The sequence below is a fragment of the Coloeus monedula genome (genome assembly GCF_965178545.1).
Source record: "Coloeus monedula genome assembly, chromosome: 19".
NCBI classification, from domain to species: Eukaryota; Metazoa; Chordata; class Aves; order Passeriformes; family Corvidae; genus Coloeus; species Coloeus monedula.
In genome coordinates, this window is record NC_138799.1 from 9,590,415 (window position 1) to 9,615,591 (window position 25,177).

At 50.2% G+C, this 25,177-nt stretch overlaps 1 protein-coding gene across 1 annotated transcript; it reads left to right on the plus strand.

Annotated features, from left to right (window-relative positions):
- The first annotated feature begins 158 nt into the window (after nt 1–158).
- On the plus strand, nt 159–24,328 carry AXIN2 (axin 2). Its single transcript, XM_082293814.1, has 11 exons — nt 159–236; nt 1,228–2,158; nt 8,027–8,167; nt 13,456–13,558; nt 15,374–15,514; nt 15,693–16,189; nt 16,306–16,485; nt 16,770–16,988; nt 17,516–17,611; nt 18,977–19,144; nt 23,188–24,328. Exons 2-11 carry the CDS (start codon nt 1,335–1,337, stop codon nt 23,312–23,314), a joined length of 2,496 nt encoding a protein of 831 aa, XP_082149940.1. The 5' UTR covers nt 159–236; nt 1,228–1,334; the 3' UTR covers nt 23,315–24,328.
- The last annotated feature ends 849 nt before the right edge of the window (nt 24,329–25,177 follow it).

Here is a 25,177-nt window from a genome sequence, read left to right on the forward strand (position 1 = left end):
GGGAGGGAGAGGAGGGAGGCGCGGATCGCAGTGGGCTCCTTCCCTCGCAGCCCCCCCCCGCCTTTACCCTCCTCTTTCCCGATGCTCTCCGATGCGGTTGCACTGCCGGGGAGGAGAGGAGGAGGAGGAGGAGGAGGAGGAGGAGGAAGGCCGGCGGGGGGAGCGGGTGCAGCCTGCGCGCTGCCGGCGGCGGGGAGCGGCGGGGCCGCGGGCGCGCAGCGAGCTCCGGCTCGGCGGTGAGTGGCAACTTCGGGGGCGGCGGCCGCCGCTTCTTCTGCTTTAGATACGGATTTTTCCCCTAATTTCAATTATTTTCTTAAAATTTTTTTGATATTTTTGGGGGGTGCCCGCGCTGCCGCCCTCCGCGGGCGCGGAGCCTCCGCGCTGCCCGTGCCCGCCCGGGCTCGGCTGTTGCTCGCGGCTCGGAGGCTCCAAGTCACTCCAGACTTTTTTCCCCCTCTTTCCTTCCCCCCCCCGTCCCCAGCTCCGGCTCCGACCTCCCTCTTCCCAGCCCGTCGCCATTTCTGGAGCAGGTTTATTATTATTATTATTATTATTATTATTATTATTATTTTGCACGCCGGGAAGTCCCGGGTTGGGGGCTGCCCTCCTCCGACCCCCCCTTTCCCATTTATTGCCCCTTTTCCAGAGCCGGGGTTGATGTCCCCGGCTCTAGGGGGGATGCGGGGGGCCCGGGATGCCCCGCAGCGCCCATGTACGGCCTCCTCGCCTTAACCCACCCCCAGGGGTGCTTTTTTGGAAGGGGGGGGGGGTCCCTGCTCCAGCCTGATTCCTGCAGAGAAGCGCCCCAAAATCGCTCCTCGCGGAGGGGGGACACACGGGACACACGCGTGTCCGGCAGCGCGGGGCGGAGGGGGCGCGGGGGGAGCGGGGCTGGGGTGAGGGGCAAATGGAAACCAGATGCCGGGGCGGACACCCCCGCGCCAGCCCCGGCCCCGCTAAAAGTGCGCCGGGAGTTCAGCGGAGCGGATCTGATAGTCGCGATCGGGCTGGCGATAGAGCCGCGCTCCTTCTGCCCTGCCTCCCTCTCTTCTTTTCTTTCTTCCTTTTTTTTTTTTTTTTTTTTTTTTTTTTTTTTTTTTGTGTGTGTGTGAGGAGTTGAAAAGCCTGTTTACTTTTTGTCTTTGATGTTGGGAGGATCTGGTTTTGATTAGATCAATACTCCTTTTTTCTCCCCCCCCCCCCTTTTTTTTTTTCCCTTTGCAGAGAGGAGGCTCCGAGGATCCCCTGCTGACTCCAGGCAGAGGCAGGCAGAGGCGCAAGGCAGCTCCTGAAGCAACTGGGAGCCCCTCTCCCCAGCGAACTCCGGAGCCATGAGCAGCGCCGTGGTCCTCGCCCACCTCCCAGACCCCAGCAGCAGCTTCAGGGAAGACGCCCCCCGACCCCCTGTCCCGGGGGAGGAAGGAGAAGCACCATGCCTGCAACTCGCCAGCTCGTTTCTCCCCAAAAGCCAAAGCTTCAAGGCCATGCCGGTGCCTCCTGCCCCGCGGAGGAATGAGAACGGACTCGGGGAGCCGGAGGGCAGCGCGTCCCCAGACTCCCCTCTAGCCAGATGGACCAAATCCTTGCATTCCCTGTTGGGAGATCAAGATGGTGCCTATCTTTTTCGGACCTTTCTGGAAAGGGAAAAATGTGTGGATACCTTAGACTTCTGGTTTGCCTGCAATGGCTTCAGGCAGATGGACCTTAAGGATACCAAAACTTTACGAGTAGCCAAAGCTATTTACAAAAGGTACATCGAGAACAACAGCATCGTCTCCAAGCAGCTCAAACCTGCTACCAAGACCTACATAAGGGACAGCATCAAGAAGCAGCAGATAGATTCCATCATGTTTGATCAGGCACAGACTGAGATTCAGACTGTGATGGAGGAAAATGCTTACCAGATGTTTTTAACTTCTGATATATACCTCGAATATGTACGGAGTGGAGGAGAGAATCCTGCTTACATGAACAGCAATGGACTGGGGAGCTTAAAAGTTGTCTGTGGCTATCTCCCAACCTTGAATGAAGAAGAGGAATGGAGCTGTGCAGACTTTAAAAACAAAATCTTGCCTTCGGTAGTTGGACTATCCAGCAAGATGTTGAGGGTTACAGCGAATGTCAGAGCCACGGAAACGATTGAGAACGGATACAGGTAAGGGAACCCCTGGAAATTGTGCTTTGTTTTAACTTTTAAGGACTTTGAGAGTGTTTTTCAGAAGGTTGTTGGGATGGGTATCAAGGGCAGGCTGGGCTTCCTGAAGGGCTGGGAGCACAGCTGCTTCCCCACACCTCCAAACACTGGAATTTGTGGGGTGTTGTCTGAGCGTGGGGTTTTCCCCCCTCTACAGAGGAAAACAAGATCCTGTGCTCTGAAGCCCTATTGGCTCTTTCAGTTCTTTTATAGATCAAAAACTTCATAGCAGCTATGTCCTCCGGACATACGTTAATTATTGGTTCAACTTTCAAACCTATTAAGAGCAGTAGTGGAGTGGATCATAGAGACACATGAATAATGTAACCTACCAGTTCCCCAGCTCCACCGTCAACCGGTGTTTAACGCTGTTGGTTATGTGGGAAGCAATTGTGCGGTCGTGGAAGAGGAAATGTGTGCACTGACTGCATCAAACTCTGCAACTTGGGCAGAATCTGCCTTTGACTCTGTGTGTGTGATGTGCAGCCTCTCCATCGCATGGGGTGTTGGTGTCATGTCAGAGCCATCTAGGGTGGCTTTGAGCCAGTGCATACAGGAGGGTACTTAAAATTTGAGTGTTTAAGGTGGTAGAGGCATTCCAGGTGTGGAGTAACAGATGTTTGGTAGGTCTTTGGTGCTCTCATGTTGGCCATGAGCTCAGAGTTAAACTCCTTAAGAGGCGGTGGTGCCGATAGGGATGTGGGGACGTTGTGTGGAGACAGGTTGTCCTTGTGCCCTGGTCCTGGGGTGCATCTGCATTGCCGGAGCCTTCTCTTTTGTTGGACATGTTGATGGCACAGCAGTGTGAGGGTGAGGAGAGTAAGAGCCATCTCGAAGTGCAGTGGGGGATGGGAAGGAGAGACTCTGATGAGCAAATGATGAGTTGTATAATCCTCTGAAAATGTATTCTTTCCTCTCCCCACCCTTGCCATAAATGTGGATTGTTGAATCAGGGCTGAGAGGAGAGGGCTCTGCTGCAGATGTGCGCTCTCCTCCGCCGGCCCGGGAGCCTGGGGGTTGGTATGGTGAGTGTTTGACATGTCGTTTACAGGAATTTTGGGAGTGTGTCTGTGATTCATGGACATCAAAGGGCATCGGGCTTCTCCCGGGGAGGCTTTGCTGGGGCGCTCCTCTCCTGCCCCCGGAGAGCTTCCAGCTGTGCCGGGCTTCCTGGTGCCGTGGGGTGCTTGGCAGGGTCCCCCCTGCCCGGGAGGGTGCTCCGGAGCCAGAGCCCTCTTTGGTCCTCTCCCTGTGCTGGAGGCTGTCCTGCCAGCGGGAAGGGATGAGGTGCTGGGTGTGGGGACAGAAGGGATGAGCTCCATCCCGGCGTGGCCTCTGGACCCCTCCCGCCGGGGGCTGCGGGGGGGCAGCGCTGGCAGCTGGTCTGTGGAGGACTTGGGCTTTGGGATCCTCATCTCGTGCCTGAGTGTTGCTGCCTGAGCATCTGCTGTTCTCCAGAACTTGGTTTGAACTGCTGCCCTTCGCTGGCTTTCCAGGAGGGGGATGTTTGATGCTTTTATCTCTGAGCCTTTGTTGGGATTCAGAGCTGGAAGGGCTTGGCTGTATGTTCTACCAGAGCTGCAGGCCCTGCTAAACCCACATGTGCCTTGTCCAGGAGAGCTCTTCCAGCGCCGTGGCTGCTTGCCTGATTAGTGCTGGGCTTTTTTTCCTTTTCTTTTTTTTCCCCCCCCTTTCTTTTCTTTTTTTGTCCAGGGATTAATGCAGCTTGCTCCTCACATGTCAGATCTACCCTCCTAGGACATTAGGTAGTGCGTTTTGCTTTGATCACCTTCTGTTGAATTTCCAGGAGCTTTTGCTCTCCATGGGGCCAAGAGATCTCAATGCAAAGAGAGGGGAGGTCAAGCTGAGATGCTGCTCAGTTCCTCCCGTTTGTGAAGCCACTTGTGCGTGCATGTGCTCGAAGCTGATGAGCATATGGATGGGTTATCTCTCATCACTCAGCATTTAGGATCGTGGCTAGGATTGGAACTGAAGCTTGCACAAAGTCTTTCCTGGTGAGTGGCCAAACCACGCCTCCCTCATGTGTATGTTGGAATTAAGGAATTTCTGCTCAGTGTGCTCTGGTTTTGAAAGGCTGTGCAGGCTCTGGCCATTCGCTTCGGTGGGTTTCAATGTGATTATCCCAGCGAAAGCCGGCATCCCTGGGCTGAGCCCACCTGACAGTGGGAGCGCAGCAATCTCAGGCCAGCCTGGTGTTTGCATAGGAGACCACCTGGGAATCCCAGGGCACGGAGTCATGGCCAGACCCATGGCAAATGGGGAGACCACAGGAACCGGACAAGTTGAAAGACTTTGTTTGGCCCCAGGGCCGGTGATGGACAGGAACAGGGGAAGTCAAGTGAAAACACAGAGTTTGCACCTGGCTGGGGAGCAGGCACTTGCAAACTGCTGGCTGTATATTTGGAGCCCTAATACAGGGAATATTTTAAAAGCAGGACCTCCCTCTTGTCCTCCCAGGCGACTCCCCTCCCCTCTGGGCTGTGGTGTGGTTAAAACTGGCCTCCTCCCGCTGCTGTGCTGGACCTGGCCCCATGCTCCAGGAATTCCAGCTATTATTTATATGCGCTTCTAAATTTATCACGTACGACTTTGTGTACACAGAGAGCGCCTCTTCCTTTGCTGTGCCGCTGGGGTAACATGGGTTTGTTCAGCCCAAGGTGGACTCATCTGCCTCCCATTAGGCTTTAACATCAGTGGGGCTGGCCTTGCTGGGGGAAGGCTGGGCCTTGCAGATGGCCTTCTGCCGGCTCCCAGTGCTTCCTGGCCTGTGAAAGGACCCGCTGGTGCAGCTCCTTGTGTGTGAAGTTATTGGAACTAAGTTTGGCTTCAATTATCAAAGTAAATGATGCCATTGTAAAGCTATGCTCAAAGCAGTGTTCTACAATTAGAGCGTGGAAGCTGTGATTAACATAGTTGTGTTAAATTTTTTTTTTTTTCAGGTTTGTGCATGTGTGTTTTTTTTTCTTTTTTTGTTAGTGTTTTTAAACCCATGGTTGCCTAATGTTGTTTGTCCCAAGAAAATACTTAATGAGATTCAATGCTGCCTCCAACTGCTCCTTGTACAGTTTTTCTCTCTGTGTGTAAGTCTGTGGTTTGACCTGCCCAAGTGCTTTTATTCTAAAAGCAATCTGACAATAAAAACACCCCTGCACTCTGAAACTGCACCCTCATAACAGGGGATACAACCAGCAGCCCCCCTGAAATTTTCATGGCATTATAATACCTCTGATATGGCCATTGCCTAACATAGCAGAGAGAGTTACATGCTGTGTGTCATCGCATCAAGATAAGAATAGGCTGAGAAACATCAGACATTCTCCTTGAAGCTCCAGAGCAACTGCTACCTGACAGCTGAAAACACTTTGCATATTGAGTTTGGAGCTGGGCTGTGTTTGTGTGTGCAGCATCTGTGGCAGGAGACCACCGCTTTCCCTGGAATTTAAAACCCTCACAGGCAACTTGATGCATCTGGGTGCAATTACTGGAGTAAGGTGGTCAAATTAAAAAGGGGAAAAACCCCCCAAAAACATGAAACATATCAAAACAGCCCCCACTGGTTTTCTGAAAGGATGGGGAGATTTCTGTGGGGCAGTGTTGGATGTGGAGCAGGGATGAGGACTTTAAAAATACCCCTTTAGAGGTTATTATTTTTTTTTTTTGTCCATGAGGTGTTGGTAGGTGAATGATGCTGCAGCCCTGCTGGGAAGATGAGTTAGTTGTGGCCACTTTCTCTAGTTACATCTTTGGACACACCTCCTCTCCCTGTGCCATACCCATACGGACCCGCTGCCTCCGCCCCCAGCTCAGCCTCTGCAGGAATCCTTCTGTGAGAACAGCGTGGCAGATCCACCCCCTGGGTGTGACAGGGGTGACTGACAGACACCTCCCAGCAAGGTGCTGGTCCTGTGCTAGGGAGCATCCTGCACCCCTGAGCCTCATGGAGCATCCTGAGCCTTGTGGTCCTCAGATGCAGTCTCAGGACCTGAGATGGTTTCAAATAAAAAAGTGGGAAGAGCTGCATCCCTTACACATTGACCCAAAAGCCCACCAGGGGCGTAGGAAGGGTTTCTGGGACTGCACATCCCCCTGATCCAGAGCAGAAGACTCCATGGTTTTTAGAGGAACTTTCTTGTAGTAGCAGCAGGATAACGTTGCCTTCACCCACATGTGGAATTAATTTATCTTTGAAGATTTAACTTCTTTCCTGTGGCATTCCTTACTATCTCATTTTTTTCCCCTTCTTCTCCTTCTTCTTCCCAGATCTATAGTTTTTAACATCTTGATCTCCCCATCAGAAATGCCTTGGCTTCCTTGGAAAGGAATGCAACCCCGGCTGGGCTGAATACCTGCCTGCAGCCAGCCCCACGCTGCTCATACCAGAGAGGCCCATCTTCCCCACCAGCCTTCCCCCTCCTTTTTCAATTTTTTTTTCCGTCCCCTTATTTTTTAAAAACCTTTAAAAGCCGTGCTGAGGCTCCTGCTTTTGGTGCTGGGGGAGGAAGGATGGGGTGATGGGGACACAGGGATGAGGATGGAGATGGAGAGCAGGGAAGTGGGAGGACATTGCTGTCACTTAAACCCAGCTGGCCCCTCCAGCCCCAGGGGGGCAGGGAGATGGAAAGCCCATAAAAAAAAAAACCTGCCAAGCCTGCTGGCACATTCCTTAGGCCCCCAAGTCCTGGGTAAGTGGCCCTAATTATTAAAATCAGCAGTCCTTATCAGATGACAAGGCCTTTTGCTTTGATATACAAAAGCAGAAGCTTAACAACCCCATCTTGCCCTGGAAGAGGAACAAAATGTGCACCTTAACATGCGGCTTTCAAACCTCCCTGCATAATTCCCTTATCACCTGCCAGGATATGTATATTGATCCTGGCTGGGAAGTTGGAGTGATGGAGGCAGCGGGCAGGGGGATGCCCAGGACCCCCCCCCTGCAGTGACCCTGCCATGCTGACCTGGCCCTGCTCCATCACAGCCCGTGTCACTGCCCATGAGTTTTTCACAGGACTGCTCCTGGGCGCTCAGCTCAAACATCCAGGCTTGGCTTTGGGTTTGCTTGTCTGGGTGAAGCCAGAGGTGTGGGGGTCAGTAGCCCATGTGCCCATTAATACAACCTGCTGGCCTCTCCTCACATTCCCCCATCCATCCTCCTCTTCCCCACCCAACTTTATGCCAAAAAAACATTAGTAGGAGGTTCTCCTAAAAACAGGGACTTTTTGTTGTGTGTTTTTATAGTGCCAGGAAGGTGGCATCCATCTTTGGGAGGCCGAGCCTGGGACAGCAGATCTCGGCCGTGCCCTGTGCCTCTGACACGTGGGGGTCCTGCTCCTGTAGTTCCAGGCAGTTCTCTTGGTTCAGGCAACACAGATATCAGTAACTTGTGTTCCCAAAGGGATCCTAACCCTTGTCTTCAGAGTAGAAGTAATCCTTGTTAGCGGTTCCTCATGGCTTTCAGTGGGACTTGAGCTGTGAACTTCTTGGATTGCCAACAGCAAAACTCCTGCTGACCTCAGCAATGCAGCATCAAGCCTTAAGGACTGAGTTTTTCAGGGTATCAGAGGATGTCGACATGCTTCCTGGGATTTTCTAGAGTGCTTTAGAAGATGCTAAAAGTCTTTAAAGTTGGGCTCAGGGTGTGTTTAGACAGAGCATCCTGGTTTAGGCAGTGTGCTGGCTGAGGTCTGAGCAGCAGATGGTTGGCTGGTTCTGAAGAGGTTGAGCAGGCGGTGAGTGTGGTTCTCATAAGGATGGTGCTGCCATGAAGCCTGAGACTGTCTGGTAACTGGATTCCTGTTCTGCCTGTCCCAGGTCCTTCAAGAGGAATGACCCCGTTAACCCCTACCATGTGAACTCGGGCTATGTCTTCGCGCCGGCCACCAGTGCTAACGACAGCGAGATCTCCAGCGATGCCCTGACGGACGACTCCATGTCGATGACGGACAGCAGCGTGTGAGTATTTGGTGCTGGCCACATTTTGGGATGGGACACCTGTAAATCAGCTGTGCTGATGCTCCATGGGGCTTAGGGGAGTGATGGGTCATCACCCTGCTCGACCCAAAGGAGTTGTGTGCCCCAACCAGGGCATGGCAGCCTCTCTTTCCTCAGGTATCGGATGAAGGGAAATAATGAATCCCTCCTTGCCATTCTGCAACTGCAGCTGAGCAAACATGTTCTGCCCTGGCCCGTGGTGCTGCCTGACTAACCCAAGGAGCGAATGAATCTCCCTGAGCCTTTGTCTTAAGGCCAGGCTTCCTTAACTAGTTATCAGTCATCAAAGAGAAGGAGATAACTTCCTGTAGGAAGTACTTTCTGTAATTAACATTCTTCATTAATGTCAGAATGTACATTAATAGGGCCAGTGACCTGAAGGGGCAAATAGCTGCTCGTCTAGCGTGGCTGGGGCAGTCTTCAAAGAGCCCTTTGGATGAGCTGCATGGATTGGGTCTGGGTGTTTCAGGAGCATAGAGGGATGAGAGATAATGCTGTGGCTGAGCCCAGGAATTGCAGGATGTGTCTTCTCCTGGCTGCTGAGGAGTGTGCAGCTGGGAGCAAGGTTTGACTGTCAGTTCGCTTTCCCCAGCAGGAGGGAGGTGGGGCTTTTGTTTCTGTAGAAGGGACAGTGAGACTCAGTGCTCCTAAGGACCATTTTCTTCAGCTGAGCAGAAGGCAGATCTTGCTCTTAGTGTTTCATGATCTTCACTTAAGTGCAGGTGCTCTAGAAAAGCCCACCTGTAAACAGAGTGCTGCATTGCTGGTCTTTCATCTTGGAACTTCTCCAGTGTCTGTGTCAGACATGTCCAGTGGTCCCTGTGTGCTCCTCAGAGAGATTTTCATGCTGGGTTTTTAAAGTCAACATGCATGAAGATACGCAACAGAAAACAGGATTTACCAAAAATCCTCAATGCATTAAAAAAAGCTCTTTTTTATTTCTTTTTTTTTAAGGCACATGCGTGTTTTGAACTGATACTACGGAAAAAATAGCTTGTTGTCCCAGTAGATTCCCTTATTGAACAATATTGGCATTAAATAAAAGAGCTGAATCATAGGGTGACTTCTTTATTTCTTCTTACTGGCTCTGGTTGTATGTGATCATGTGTCAACAGAGCATTCATTGGGTTAGTCATTTCTGGACCAGTGTAGGGTCACTTGGGATTCACAGGGCTAGGATTATACCCTCTCTTCACAGCAATGCCAATTGTAGGCCTTATACAGATGAGAGCACTGAGTGAGAAATAAAGTGCATGGTGGATGAAAGGCTTAACTGAATCGCTTTCAGCCCATTGTTAGTCCAGGGGAGCTTAGCGGGGATGAGAGGGCAGCAGCCCGCTTTGAAATTTGCTTGAACAAGTGAATAGGAGCTCCCCATAAAGCAGCGCCTGAAAGGAGCTGCCTGTTTTTTCCTGCCGTAACAATGGCCCGCGCAGGCTGTGAGAGTTTGGGGAAGCTTGGCTGATTAAACTGCCCGCAGCTCCAGGTTGGGGGGCGGCGGGGAGGCCCGGGGGTGGCAGAAAGGGAGATTTCCTGCTGCACAACCCGTCCCCCGCACCCCCAGGGCCACGCTCTGGCCCTGGGGCTGGGAGCGGGCTGGGTTCTGGGTGCTTTTGGAAGTGGGAGAGGTAAACTGGCAGCTCTGGAGGCTGGGCTTAAAGTTAAGGTTGATGTAAAACTTCCTCTGCAGAGGAGAAGGGCTGCTGCCAGCATCTCTGTAGAACAGCTGGGATTCGCGGGCACTCCTGGCACCGGCTCTGCTGAGAGCTGGAGGTGTTGGGAGTGTTTTGGGGGCACAGAGCCACCCTGGGTGAGCCCGGGTGCTCAGCCTGTCAGGTTTTATCCCCCGGAACAGGAGACCTGAGCTTGTTCTGTTCCAGCAGTGCAAATGCAAATTAGTTATTTTGGCTCATACTGGTATCAACTAAAGAGGAAAAACTTGTTCTGGAAAAGTCTGTCAGACACAGCAGTAAAGTGAGTTTGGAGCTTTGGTTTTTTTTTTAATAAATCTAAGTCAGAACTGCACTGGGACTAGGAGAAATCTCCAAATATTGCATTATCTGCCTTTTTGATTTTATTCCAGAAGCCAGGGACCAGTCTGTCCCTATATATTTTGTAATAGCCACAAAACATCATGCAAATTTCTATTTCCATTTCTTGATTGGGGGGGAAGGAAAGGGGATTTTTTTTTTATTTGCTTATATCTTATTTATGGATTTACTTTGGACACAGGGGAATGCTGCTGAGCAAACTTCAAATATTACCTTATCTTACAAACCAGGCTTTTGATGTTGGCAAGATCAGAGGCTTGTTTCAGAGCCGTTGCCAAATGAAGATGGGAGTGAATGCATATGCGCATGAGTCTGATATTTCAAAGCAGCAGTAAAACTACATTCAGGTTAGGTCAGGCACATCTGAGTCAAAAGGCTAAGATAATTGGCTCAGCTTAAATGGCAGCTGACTGGGTAGAAGACTTCAAACTAGTGTTTCCCCCAGAAACAGATTGGCTTAGCCCCAGCCTGGTTAGCTGAAATGTTTATAATTAAACTCTACTATTTAGTGCCTCAACTCTGTAGCTCTTCAGCTCGAAGCTTTTAGTAGCCAAGAAAGTGAGTGCAAATGTTGGCTGTTGGAGCAGGGGGAGAGGTGGCATCTGGAGAGCTGGGGTTAACCCTTGGCCTGCCCCAAAACCTCTGGCCAAGTTCAGCCCTTTCATTTCAAGGGTGTTTTCTCCTGCTTAGGGGATCTGCTGCAGCATCAGAGTTCCCCCTGCCCCCCATATCTCTTGCCAGACTAATCCTGGCTCCAGCTCCATCCATCTGTCCCTCCTGCAGTCAGGGGTCACTTGTTGGTCACCTCGTCAACCCTGGCCTTGTCCATTTTCACCCCGTTTTCCAGGAGAGGGTTTAGACAGCAAAGTGGCTGCTAAAGTCCCTTCCCTTTCCCCAGGCTGACTTCCCCAAGCTGCTCCATAGCCTTCCCATCCCAGAGAAATACCTCTAGGTTTTTTAATTTTTGTTTTTTATTCTGCACGTTGTTACAAGTTGCAGAATTGTTCTGCCAAGGCAGGGCTGTGGAAGCAGGGAGCTGGAGGCTTGGTGTGGGGCTCTCAGCTGTAACCAGAGGAATTTTAGGGGAAAGGAGCAGTTTCTGTATCAACCTGAATGAGTGCAAGTCTTAAAGTGAGGAGCCCACACTGTCGGGTCAGCATTGCTTTTCCTCCTCCTCTACAAGTGAGTCCCCACTCCTGCTCCATAGCCTGTCCCAGAACTGTCCCTTTGGGCAGAGATGTTATCTGTGGAGCTGGGAACTTGGGGATACCCCACAGGGAAGATGTGTGCTGCAGCAGAGGGGTTGGGGACAGCATCTCATGCTTGCAGAGCTGGAGGGAGGTGGGGAGTGTGGGAGGGCTGCAGGGCTCCCTGGTTGTATCCCTGGGGTGGACACACAGCTGCTTCCCTGCTCCTCCCCATCTGGCCTCTTGGACTTCCATGGACAGAGAACACCTCCTTTTCCACTGAGTGTGTTAATGGGTTTCATCCCATGGGTCCATGTGCTCATGCTGGCATTTTTACTTAGCTTTGAAATGCCTGTTTTACTGGGCATTGCCTTTGCCGAAGGTCGTCCCTAAGAGACCCTTGTCTCGGGAAGCCCTGGTTAACAAACACATCTCTGAAGGTACAGGTGCTTTGATTTTCACCTTAGATTTTGGTTTTCCCCCATCCTCCCCCAAAACTAAGACATGTCATGTGCCCCAAGCCCCATTGCCCCATGGGTTTGTGGAGCTGAAAAGCTTCATGGGGCAAAGGAGAGGTGCTTGGTGGCCACCAGTGGCTGTATTGGCTGTTCTGTGCTGGGCTGCTCCTCCAGAAAGCTGCTGGAGTGCTGTGTTGTGCAGTGGGGACATGGGGACAATCAGCTCCGTTCGCTTTCCATGTTACATGTGCGCAAAAACTGTGTCTAGAGGAGGTTGGTGCTCATCTTGTGGCATCAAGGGCCTCCCAGCATGTTCGTTTTTATTATCAAGATTTTTCCAAGTTTATTAAGATGAGATCGTTCTGATCCTTCACTCCAGGCTTCACAGCTTAATCTTGCTCATTAAGGCAATTTAATGGCAACTGAAGGCTTTGGCCAAGATCTTCACAAAGCTCTGCCATCGCCTGCTTCAAGCTTTGAGTGGTGGCATCTGATCATCCTCCTCCAGGGGAGGGACGTGGTGTCTCTGGGAAGGTGTTCCTGTGTGCCAGTGTGTGCCCACCATCACTGTGGCCACAGGAGGGGACATGCAGGGACATTGTGCCACGTTGGCTCCTCTGGCAGCAGCGTGGGGCCGGCGTTGTCTGCTCCTCCTTGTGCTGGAGTTATTTTCTCCTCTCAGGAGATGAGTCAGGTGTGGGGGCAGGTGGATGAAAGGGATGGCACCAGAGATCAAGGTTACTGAGGCAGTCTGAAGGAAGTGGTGGAATGAGACATTCAGGATCTCCAGGCATGCTCTTTCGGCTGGCCCTGCTGTCTGTGCAAGGCCCTTTTGTCCTCACGGGTAATTTTTTGTATGGCTGGGTGAAGATGCCCTGTGGGACATCCCTGGAGTGGGATGTGCAGGGGGCTGGTCCCACTGGAGAGCCTTGAGCTCCTGCCTGGTCCCTCCTTGTGGCTTCCAGGCAGGAGCTGGGGTGGCTGTGGGGAGCAGTGCCCAGAGGACAGGCCATGGCCATGCTCACGCCTTGCGGTGTCCTGGGCCGGCCAGCCAGCCTCAGGGCTGGGGAAACATGCTGGATCTTAAATGGGACTAGAGTTGGGGAGCAGCCTCTGCATGGCCATCCATCCTCAACCTCTTCCTTGTTTCCACTGTACCAGCACTCCACAGGGTGTTCCAGAGCTTGAGGAACATTGTGGTCCTAGAGAGCATAATTGGATGGGGAAAAAGCTAAAATTAAAGGTCAGAAGCAGAAACCTGGTGTCGGAAGAGCCTTGGAAGTGAAGCTGATGGGATCTTTGGACGTCTGCCCATGTGGAGTTGCCTTCAGCTTTTCAGCTTTTGCTTAATTACTGCACATCCATGTGCATCCTTTGGTGACACAGGCATTTCCCACACCGCCGGATGTTTGAGGCTTCAGGTGACATCCAGAGGGCTCAGCACCTCTGGGAATGAGGGCCTGCGGCTGCCTGGGTGGTTCCAGAGGGGATGCAGAAGTATCTCAGAGCATGGGGACAGCCCCAGCTGACAGTGGCCTCTCTTCCATGTGCAGAGATGGGATCCCCCCGTACAGAATTGGGAGCAAGAAGCAGCTCCAGCGGGAAATGCACCGGAGCGTCAAGGCCAACGGTCAAGTTTCTCTACCTCATTTTCCGGTGAGTCCAGGCGGGAGCTGCCATGGGAAAGGCTGGGGCTGGGAGCAGGGGAGGGGAGCATTTCCATCCCAGGGTGATGCCAGAGGAGAGGTGCTGCTTGGTGTTGGGCAGGAGCCATGTGCCCTCAGCATTGTTCCAAAACCCTGCTTGTGCACAGTCACATCTTGGTCCTTCCTGAAACCAGCTGCAAATTAGGAGTTTTCAGGGGCACTGAATTTGTCCTGTTGGTTAAATCCCAAGTGGAGATGTCCTGTTTGTGGGAGCCTTGGCTCTGGCCGCCACCGTGATACCCCTGCAGTGCTGAGCAGGGCTTGGCCTCATGCACATCGCCAACAAGAGCTGGGTGTCTGTGAGCTGGAGGGAGCAGGATCTCCCGAAAGAGAGAATTGGCAGCAGATCCATGTCTGGCTTTGAGGGGATCCGATGCGCGGCGCTGCCCTGCTCTTGAAAATTAACTCGCTGACTTGCTAATTCTGTTGACTTGCAGCCTCTCGATTCCTGCAGTGAATAAACTGTTTACACAGACAAGTATAAACTTATCTTGTCTTAAGATTAATATGCTAAAATTCCTCTTTCTGCTGTCTTAAGCAGCAAGAAGTCATAGATGATATTTCTGGTGGAAGGGGGGGGTGGTTTGTGTGGTTTTTCTTTTTGGTATTTTTTTTTCCCTTCCTTCCTAAAGAAAGTTCTATAGCCTGAGCTTGTAAATTAGATTATTTTGTCCCAGGGCGTGCAAATCGACTTTCTCTGTAAGGCAGTGCTTTGATCAGGGGCTGAATAGAGCCAGCTTGTGTAAGAGTGACAATTTCCAGCAGAGTGGCCTTTTTCTACCCTCACATCATTTCTGGAGCTAAGTGGTTGCCGGAGAGAGGCCCCACCTCATCTGGTGGGTAGTATGTGAAAGAGTTGGCAGTTCAGCTTTCTGCTTTCGGGGGGGGGAAAAGAGGGAGAGTGGGGGTGAGGAGTGGGGTGCATGGGGATGGCAGGAGGGAGGGCAGAGTCAAGTGGGTGGTTTCTTTTTCCATTTTTTTTTTTTTTCTTTCCTCCCGTTTTCCTGCCATGTTTGCTTCTTTTGGCAGAAATTCACGTTTTGCCTTTTTATATTCTGCACTTGATTTGGAGATGTTCCCTTTTTCCCTTGATAGATCTGCTTGAGGCAGCCAAGCTCAGCAGTGTAGCACTGCTAGCCTGCAGCAGCTTTCTTCATTTTCTGTACAAAGAGATGGAGGGGGGGGAAGAGATCTAGGACACTGTTGAGACAACACTACCTCAAAGGTGCCCAGTGTGTAGCCAGGAAATAAATTACCAGCACTTCTCTGATCTGCAACCGTTTGACTTCTTTTTTTTTTTTTCCCCCTCCTTTCCCTTTTTCTCCCCCATCTTATTTTTTTTAATTTCCAACTCCTTTCTGTTTATACTCACTTTATTCCTTTAGTTAAAGTCTCTCCCTCCCACCTCAGAGGTTTTTTTTTTGTTTTTTTTTTGATGTTTGACAACAGTCTTTGAAGATTTTCTACTTCAGAGTAGCTACTGATGGGCTGGTTGTACTACAGAGAGAACAAGCGGGGTTCCTCAGAGTGCGACCAACTGCTCCTGCCGAAGGCAAACGCTGGTGGGGAGGATGTCACTCCATGAGGCCACAGCACTAGCTCATAAAAATCCAGAGCAGACCATGCCTAGTTGCGGTTGTCTTTTCATCCAAACATGGAGACACAACAAGCGTAGCGGGGCTGGCGATGCCGCAGCGGCGAAGCGCCCGCGCCCCGCGCCACCCGCTAAACATTGCCTTGTGCCTTCTGTCCCCGCTCCTTGTAGAGGACCCACCGGCTTCCCAAGGAGATGACCCCGGTGGAGCCAGCTGCCTTCGCTGCCGAGCTCATTTCCCGGCTGGAGAAGCTGAAGCAGGAGCAGGAGACTATGGACTGTCTGGAGGAGAGGCTGCAGCAGATCAAGGAGGTAGGAGGATTAGCATTCCCAGAGCTCCGCGTGCCACCCAGCTGGGCGGGAGGGGGCCGTTCCCTGCCCATGGCGGGAGCGCGCCGCGGTTCCCGGGACAGCAGGGGGGACATCCCAGCGCGCGCCTTGCCAGCTCCCGGCCCCTTCCATTCATTCCCTGCCATCCCTTGTCTGGCAGGACGAGGAGAAGGAGGGCGCCGAGCTCCCCACCAGCCTGCAGAGCAGTCGGGACATGGCCAACCCCCAGCACCCCCAGCACCCGCTGTCGCTCCTGCCCTCGGGCAGCTACGAGGAGGACCCCCAGGCCATCCTGGACGAGCACCTCTCCCGTGTGCTGAAGACCCCCGGCTGCCAATCGCCCGGCGTGGGCCGGCACAGCCCCCGCGCCCGCTCGCCTGACCGCCTGCCCACGGGCAAGCTGCCGCCCGGCACGGCCTCGCTGGCCACCTGCGCCCTGGTGGGCAAGGGCTTCATCACCAAGCAGACCACCAAGCACGTCCACCACCACTACATCCACCACCACACCGTGCCCAAAACGAAGGAGCAGATCGAGGCCGAGGCGGCGCAGCGGGTGCAGTGCTGCTGCCCGGCGGGTGGCGACTATTACTGCTACCCCAAGTGCAAGGGCCACCCCAAAAACACCGACCCCCCTCTCCCTCTGCTGGAACCCTTCGGGTAAGTCACCAGCATCTCCATTGCACCCGCCCCAAGCCATCACCCAGCATCCCGCTGTGGTGGGGCTGATGGGGATGGGGGCTGACGAGGGGATCGTCCCTTTTTGCCACCAGCAGGACGGGGACGCTGCTGAAGAGGCCAGGCCGAGGAGTGGACAGCGTGGCCCCGGTGGCTGGGGACGGGGGGCTGCCCAATCCTGGTGGGGTGCAGCTCCCGGGGGGCGAAGCGGATCGGGCGCAGAACGTCTGGCAGTGGATGCTGGAGAGCGAGAGACAAAATAAGCACAAGCCCCATAGGTAAATATGCAGCTGTCTACAGCAATATTGCTCCCGGTAAATATTTATATATTACATGGGCTGTCTATTTTTACAATCGCTAAAAACAAATGAGACTCTTTGCTCCTCCGGTTTAATATAAAAGCTGTTCCGCAGAACCAGAAAAACCACAAAAATGTCATGTTTTTGGCAATAAACCTCCTTTCATGTTATGACAGACTTTTGAGAGGGAGCAAGCAGAATAGGAGCAGCTATTAAAGTCATATTTTCCAGCTTTTCTAACCCGACTTCTTCCCTTCCCCAAGCACACAAAGCACAAAGAAGGCCTACAGCTCCGACTGTGCCAAGGGGGCCCCCGGCCGCCACCACCCGTGGGGGACAGGCAGCCACCCGCGTGGGGTACAGCCTGCCCACCCCTTCGTGCAGGACCCCGCCATGCCCCCACTGACGCCACCCAACACCCTGGCCCAGCTGGAGGAAGCGTGTCGCCGCCTGGCCGAGGTCTCCAAGCCGCAGAAGCCACGGTAACGGCCACGGGAAGGACGTTCCTCGTCCCGCCGTGGGGACAAACGGGGCTGGGGAAGGTTTGCTGGTGGGTGGACGTGGATGTGTCCTGCCCGTCCAGGCAGAGGGTCAGCCATGGGGATGTGTGGTGGCATGGCCTGGCCGAGCCTGGAGGATGAGCCTTCGTGTTCCATCCGTACCCTGCACCAGCACAAATAGTTGGAATCTGAGGCTATTACTTCCACTCTTTTGATGGCTGTAATTTGCCCGTTTTTCCTCTGGGATAGGTTCCAGCTACATACCAAGTGGGGAATTGGACTGGTTATCGTTCATTTGGGTATGGAAGGATAAATTAGCCCACAGCATTTTTAATTCTTCCTTTGATTGTTTACAACATGTGAGGCTTGATACAAAGAGCGAACTTAACGACCCACAGGAGACTTCAATTAAGAAGATTGTATTTCAACAATTTTTTTCTTAAAGTTGTTTTTTTTTTCCCCGCCCCCCCCCACTTCTTCCCCACTTGCTTTCCCCCTCCCCACTTCAGATGTTCGACCTCAAATCAGCAGAGGGACCGAAACCACTCCGCTGCCATTCAGGGGGGAAGCACCCCTTTCTGCAATGCAAGTCTAATGACAGAAGAGTGAGTATTGCACGTGCAGAAAGGATTGGGAAATAAATATATATATATCTCATAATTATATTTTCATTAAATGGATTGTGCTTTGAAAGGAGAGGAAATTCTTGTATCTGAAATTTCGTCTTTCAAACATTCTTCTTAAAGAACAAAACATTTTCAAATCTTGTCTCTGGCTCTTTTTAACTTGCATTCCTGTAAAGTGGACAAAGATTGGATTAGTCTAATTACAGGATGGTTCTTTTAACAAGAAATCTGCTACAGAGAGGTCTAAAATGGCCTAAATAATTAAAGTTTTCTTTCTTACCCTCTTCATCTTAAGCAATGAGTAATGTTTGAAGTCCAGACTGAGCCACCTGACTAGAGCCTTTCATTTTTAATTGGTTGACCTTAAGTCCACCAGCTGTCTTTGCTAGCAGCTTTTTTTCTGAAACCACTCTACAAAGACTTAGAACAAATTAGGAAGACTAAATTACTGCGGACTAACACTTTGTGACCTTTTGACATCCCAAGTGTACATTGCCTCAGAAGCAGTTGTAGATTTGGCTGCATGGTATTCACTAGAGTGTTGCCATTTTGCTGGGTAATATTGTTTTAATCATTCTTTAAGAAGCGTTGCTTGGGTGCAAATGGCAGAATCCAGTTAATTTTAGCCTCACTGGGAAAAATAAGATTACCTGGGTGCTTGAGATGAAGTGTCTGGTGGGGGGTTTGCTTTCTGGCCTGGTGGTTGCAGGTGGGTTTGGGCATGAGGAGAAAGCTTGGGAGATGTTTTGTGTGAGGGCAGATGAAAAGAGCCTTTAAAACCCTGGGTGTGCAATCCTGGGGCTCGCTGGGGAGGGTGAGCCCAACCTCCATCCCTCAGCTCCCTCATCCATGAGATGGTGTGAGGTCTCTGCCGTGCCATCATCCCAAGGGGGAATGGCTTCAAGCTGAAGGAGGGTGGATTTAGGTTGGATATTAGGGAGAAATTGTTGCTTGTGAGGGTGGGGAGGCCCTGGCACAGGGTGCCCAGAGCAGCTGTGGCTGCCCCTGGATCCCTGGCAGTGTCCAAGGCCAGGTTGGACAGGGCTTGGAGCAGCCTGGGACAGTGGAAGGTGTCCCTGCCCATGGCAGGGGGGTGGAATCAGATGATCTTTAAGGTCCCTTCCAACCCAAACCATTCCATGATTCCCACTGTGGAAATCAGCAAAGGGCTGTGTAAACACATCCCAACAAATTCCCAGGCAGTACAGGAATATCTGATTTTCAGGTCACACCCAGGGTATTTCTGACAGCATTCACCAACTCCACTGCTGGTTGGAGTGTGGTGAAACAGCCTGTTCTCAAATGGAAAAATAGAGGGTTTTGTGTGTGTTTTCTGTTTTGCAGTCACAAGGAGCCAAAGAAACTGCCAGTTGTTCACACCTCTCAGTCTGGTGAGCTGGTTGTCACCTATTTTTTTTGTGGAGAAGAAATTCCCTACAGGAGGATGTTAAAGGCCCAGAGCCTGACACTTGGGCACTTTAAAGAACAGCTGAGCAAAAAGGGAAATTACAGGTAAGAATGTGTGATTTGTTTGTTCTTTAGTGTGTTACAACAAGTCAAAAGAATCAGCAGGTATTTTGCAGGGCTGCTGCCCGGACACTTTGGATTTTCAGAGGCTGTGGATCTTCTTAGTCTCTTCTCACTCAAACTAGGAGCAACGTGGAGATGGAGAGAGGTGCCTTGGCTGCAGGGCCACCTCCTCCCTGCCTCCCCAACCTCGTTCCCAGTTAGGACCTGTGCCCCAGCCCTTCTCCATAAAGCTCCAATACTGGGAAATCTGGGATGGCTTTGTGGCAAAGGCATGGAGCACTGGGATTCAGATTCCAAGCTGGGGTCAGCGTTCATCTTGGTACTGGCCTCCTCTGCTGCCTACTGTTTACTTAGCAAATTTTTGATTGATTTTGCAATGGTGTGGCCATAAATGGGGTCAGTGATGGGCTGGGATGGTGCTGCTGAGGGACATGGAGGTGGAGCTCCCTCACTATTCTCTTCATTGGCGGGGAAAAAAGCCTCTGCCTGGCAGGGAAAGCTCCACCAGCAATACCCAGTTCCTCCTCAGAAACACCAACAAACCGTACTGGTTTGGTTTCCAGCTCCCATCTCCCAGTTTAACCAGTTTGCTGCTTCCTCTGCTTAGTTCCCATGGCAACAGCTTCACATTGGCTCCTTTTGGCTGCCCTTTCCCAGTGGATCTGGGCACTCTTGGGATCCCCTCTTGGCTGCTTCTCCTGCAGGGCGAGCGGGAGAGGGCCATTCCAGCTATTTTTTTTGAATTTGCACTGAATTTGGTGGTGCTTCAGAGAGCTGGGTGTCTTGCCTTGTAACTGGCAGCCTCTGATTTAACCTCCAGATGGTCATTTGGGTTTGGTACAATGAATTCCCAGCTTGCTGCCCCATCAGTGGCCTCTCTCTAGCTTTGGGAAGTCCGCCTGTACAGCCCAGAGGTCAGTCACCCTGGGCACTCCCAGGCTGGGGGATGCCAAGCTGGGGTCTCTCTATGGCTGTTGCACAGTGGGGCTGAAATATTCCAATTCCTTCCCAAAACCATCTTTGCAGCCCACCCAGCTGCCCTTGGATGGCACCAACCTGCAGGTACACCCAACCTGGCCATCCTGCAGGATGGTCCCTGGGCTTCTGCCACTCTTGTGCCATTTTCCAGCCCCTAAAGCCTCTCCCACTGTGCTCCTCCTCATTTGCAGACCAATTTCCTTGGCCTCACCGCTGCTCTGCCACTGCCCAGTGGCTGTGTAGTCCCATCCTCCCCCAAAAAACCCTAGCTTTTTTTAATGTTTGTTTTCTGTGACATTTTTCATGTGATGCCCAAGTGTGGGGCTATGCTCCTAAAACCTCTGTGGCCCAAAAGCCCCTCCAGGTGCAATTATTTATGCCTTGTCAGACTGTAATTACTTTAGAAAATGTTTTTAAGTGACTGACAAGGATGAAACAATGTTTTGCTTAGATCTCACCCCTTTACACCTGGGTAAAGACAATACAGAAATTTATAAAAGGAACTTGGGTACGTGCCCAGTATTTTATCTTGCACAGACACAAGGTGAAACTAATTACACAAATGTGTGTACCTCCAGGGAATCATTTTGATCTCAGTTTTGACTTTTGGCTGGACTTTGAGTGAAACTGCGGGTGACCTTCAGGGGAGAGGTCCGCAGTGCCCGGAGTAGCGTGTGTGTTACGGGGAGGCACTAACTAGGCTGCTTTGGTCACATCTGGCATTGATTTCTTTTTAAGGCACATTTAATAAGCATGTCTTTGAAGCCCTTGCCTTTCATTTAATGCACAAAGACATGCAGAAATGCTCCACTCTCCAAATTCTTTATTGATTGGATCAGTTTGCGAGGCGGGTACCTCGGGCTCCCGCGATGCCAGAGCCCCGCCGGGGAAGCGCAGCCTTGGCTTTCCATCCCCCACCCCCCACCTCTGAAAAAAAAATTCAAAAAAAGAAGGAATTAAGCAGTGATTTAATACTGATGGCGTTAACAAAAAACAAACATACAGGCACAGAAAAAAGTGGGTGGTGTCGGGTAATCTGGGGATGGCAGTGGTTCAAAACAGAGCTGCAAGGCCGGGCCCGCGCGCCTCGATTGGTGCCAGATGTCCCAAAAAATAAAATTTAAAAAAAAACCAAAAAAAAACCGGAGCAAAGCTTGCCACATAAAATGCGTTTCAATGGAAAGCCCATTGCTGAGCAAATAAGAGCAGAGTGACTTGTTTGAAGATGTTGTGGGGGTGGATTTTTCTTTTTCTTTTTACTTTGCCTCCTCCTTTTCTTATTTTTCCCCGTTTCTCTGTGAAATAAGGTTGTAATTATGTAAAAGGTCATAGCGTGTTTTCTCAAATAAAAATTTTGTAAACACAGCCAGGGCTTGGGCTTGGGGAGGAAGTTCTTGGGAAGAGCGGCTGTTATCTGGACAGGGGAGAGGGAAGGGAAAGTTCTTTGTAATTCATTCAAACTTTCCTTGGGTTTTTTTGGGTTTATTTTAAGACTGCTGTCCTGGGGAATTGTGGCCTTGACCTGCAGAATGGAAGTTGGTGGGAGGTGGGCCATTGACTTCCATGAGTGTAGGCTCTGAAGGCTCAAATAATGTGTTTTTTCCTTGCTGAGCCGTTAAAGATGCAACATGTGTCAATTCTGCTTGGAATGACTACAAAAATACATCCTAACCATACCTGGACTAATTGGAGGTGGTTTCATCTCTTTGACCAAGAAGAGGGATCTTTTATTCACCTACCTAGATAATTTCAATGTGCCCTGAAGATAAAGAGATTTGCGGGGCGATGTGACTATTTCAAAAATGCGCCATAGAACTAGTCACTAAATAAAAATGTCAGATTCCAAGGCCCTGCTGTGGCTCTTCCAGTTTTAGTAGTAAAAGTGAGCTTCATTTGATCTCCTTTGTCATCCTAAAGAAAATCATAATTACAAACCCCTTTTCCCCTGGCAAGCATCTGCCAGCCCAAGTTGTCTGGAAACTACAGGGGAGGGGTTAATTTAAAAAAAAAAAAATTTTTAATAGATATATGTATATTTTTCTTTGTAATCCATCTGATGGAATATTTTCCATCCCTGGCAATCAGATGGCAAAGCCCTTTTCCAAGGGAAAGCAGGCATCTCCAAGGAGGTGTTCGTCGGCAGACGGACAGACTCCCTAAATGCTACCCCTCTGAATGGAAGCCCTTCATTTGTGCATATGCAATTAAGCAGCCTTAGAAGGAAGAAAGCTCCAAACAGGATAAAAGGAACCTTTAATCAAGAAGCTGAACGGTCTAATTCAGGATAATAGAGGGGTCCTTACTGTTTGACACAGGAGGGGTGGGGGTGCTTTTTGTCTCTGGGAGCGTTGGCTTCATGATCTAACGACCCGGAGCAAAAGAGCAGGAATGCAGGACACTGCTACTTGACCTCCCTGTGTCACGGCCCAGGGGCTGGACCAGGCTCTCCCACTGCTCCAGAGCCTCGGGAAGCAAAGGCAGGAGTTTCTGTCACTTAGCATGGACCCGGGAACGGGGTTGTTCCAAGTCCGGGATGTTTTTTCCAGCGGGAACACCGCAGAGTTTCAGCTCCTGTGTTGCAGGAAGCTGGGATGGTTTGCTTTTAATCCATCCTTTTAATAACAGTTGCTAATTTTAATGTTGGGCTTCAGCTTTGAAACAAGAAAACACATGAAAGAAAGAAGGTGGGGAGAGAGGGGAACTTTAAGAATGCTTGGCTTTGAAATCCGATTTATTTATTTTTAAATGAGATATTTGACCAGAAATCACTGTGCTTTCTAATTTTCTTTATGGCTGGGGATATCCACTGTCAGTGTGTGTAATCTACTCACTGGAGAAGCTGTTGTCACCCCTGAGGAGCATTCACAGTCCTGCTCCTTCTGTCCCATCGCATCCCTGAGGCCCTTGGGATGCTTTCAAGTCGCCGGACCTGAGCACCCCTGAGGTGTTCCTGGAGGAACATCCTTAGGAGGGAGAACTGGCAAAGCATCCTTTGCTTTTTACCTTTTGATTTTTTTTAAACTGTGTTTTAATTCTCTTTACCACAGATACTACTTCAAAAAAGCCAGCGACGAGTTCGACTGCGGCGCGGTGTTTGAGGAGGTTTGGGAAGACGAAACCATCCTGCCCATGTACGAAGGAAGGATCCTCGGGAAAGTGGAAAGGATTGATTGATGGCATCTGTGCTTCTTAAGGAAAGTTAAGCTGGAAAAGTCTTTGGACACACAACAGTAGTGATGACAAGGAAAGAGAAAAAAAAAACAACTCTGAAGGAAAAGTTTTGAACCAATGAAGAAAAAAAAGTGAAGTCTACGAAGACTTTGCTGAATTAGCCTTAGAGGAAAAAATGGCATTTATTATTCATGAGTTGGTACTGAGATGATAAAAACCCTGGACTATTTATTAGAAACATGACCACTGTTGGCTTTTGGAGATGCAGACCGTGTTTGAGAGACTTCCATACATAATATATGATTTCCTGGGGATCTGAAATCTATGGACTAAGAGAAACTGTGTATAGCTTACCTTAACAGTAATCCTTATTGATATTTATTGAACAGTCTGTTTTCCCCCAAGTCCAGTTTTTGGATATGCTGCTTTAACAATGGAGAAGAGAGGGGCTGGGAAGTGGGGTGAGGGGAGGAAGGATTATTTTATTTTTTTACGTTTTTCCCACTATCTAAAATTTAGCAGTTTGGCGATGAGCGCATTCGTGATGATTTTTTTTTTTTTTTAAGGGGGAGGAGGGAAGGAGTGAGGTTGTGCCCAGTATTTCTCCGAGTGAAGATAAAACTTTCCTAAAGAAATAATATTAATAGTAATAATAATAAAAGACAAAATAAAAATACTGTCCTACCATTCATCTAGAGACCAGTGCATTTTAATCTATGCTGCTCTAATTTGAAATAAAGGTCTTAAACATTAACTCTATTTAGATGCAATATAACAACAACAACAGGTTATTTTGTCCATGGATTTCGGTGGGGTGAGGTTTTTGCTGTGCTGCTCAGTGGTGTCCAAGGTAGAGCAAAACCCCGAGCCTGGGAGAGCTGTAGAAGGAGCCATCCCATTCCTATGTCCATCTTTAGCACACCACGAGGTTCAAAGGCCATGTGGATTCCACAGAGCTATGGTTTTTAGCTGTTCAATGTTAGCACTACTTGTGTTTTGAGGCTGTGTAACTGCGACAGGGCGTGTTCAGCTCGGTGTAGAGCGTGTGAGTCCTTGTGTGGTGGGGTTTGGTTGGGATTTTTTTCAGTTGGGTTTTTCTCTGCCTTGCCTTGAACACCCATGTGAGGCCGTGGGAGATGTGGGCAAAGGCTCTGGAGCTCCGTGGGGTGGGGTTTTGGGGGCAGAACAACCCTTTCCCGAGAAAGACCTTGCATTTCAACAGTTGGGTTTTGTGTTGATTAAGTTAATCTGTGCATTCTGTTTGCCATTGCTACTTTGTGTAAGTCTGTATATATTGTAGAAAATGTATGGTGGAAATATTAATACACTATCTCTAGTGTTTTTTAAATTTAATCAGTACAGTACCTGTGCCTGCATGGTGTTACAGACCATGCGTCGCCCTATATTCAGGGTTCAAGCTTTCCCTTGTTTGTTTAAGGGGTTTATGTACAAATATATTTTATGCCTTTTATTACAAGTCCTGTACTCATGACTTTTGCCATGGCATTTTGTTCTACTTATACTGTAAATTATGCATTATAAAGAGTTCCATTTAAAAAAAAATACTTGGTACAATAATTATTGTAATTAAGAGATGTAGCCTTTATTAAAATTTTATATTTTTCAAATTAATATTGTCTTGACTTTTTTTTCACCCTTAATGCCTTAAATGGGTTTTTTCCTCATCTGTGGTGGGAGCTGGAAAGAGCTGGTGAGCTCTGCCCTCTCTCACCCTGCCTTGGCAGGGGCTGTTCCTGCTAGGAAGGAGGCAAGGCAAAAGCTGGAGCTGCACCTCAGTGCGAGGATTAAATAATTTACAGCTCCTTCAGGTAACTCACCTGCAAATTTAGCCTGGTCATGCTTCCA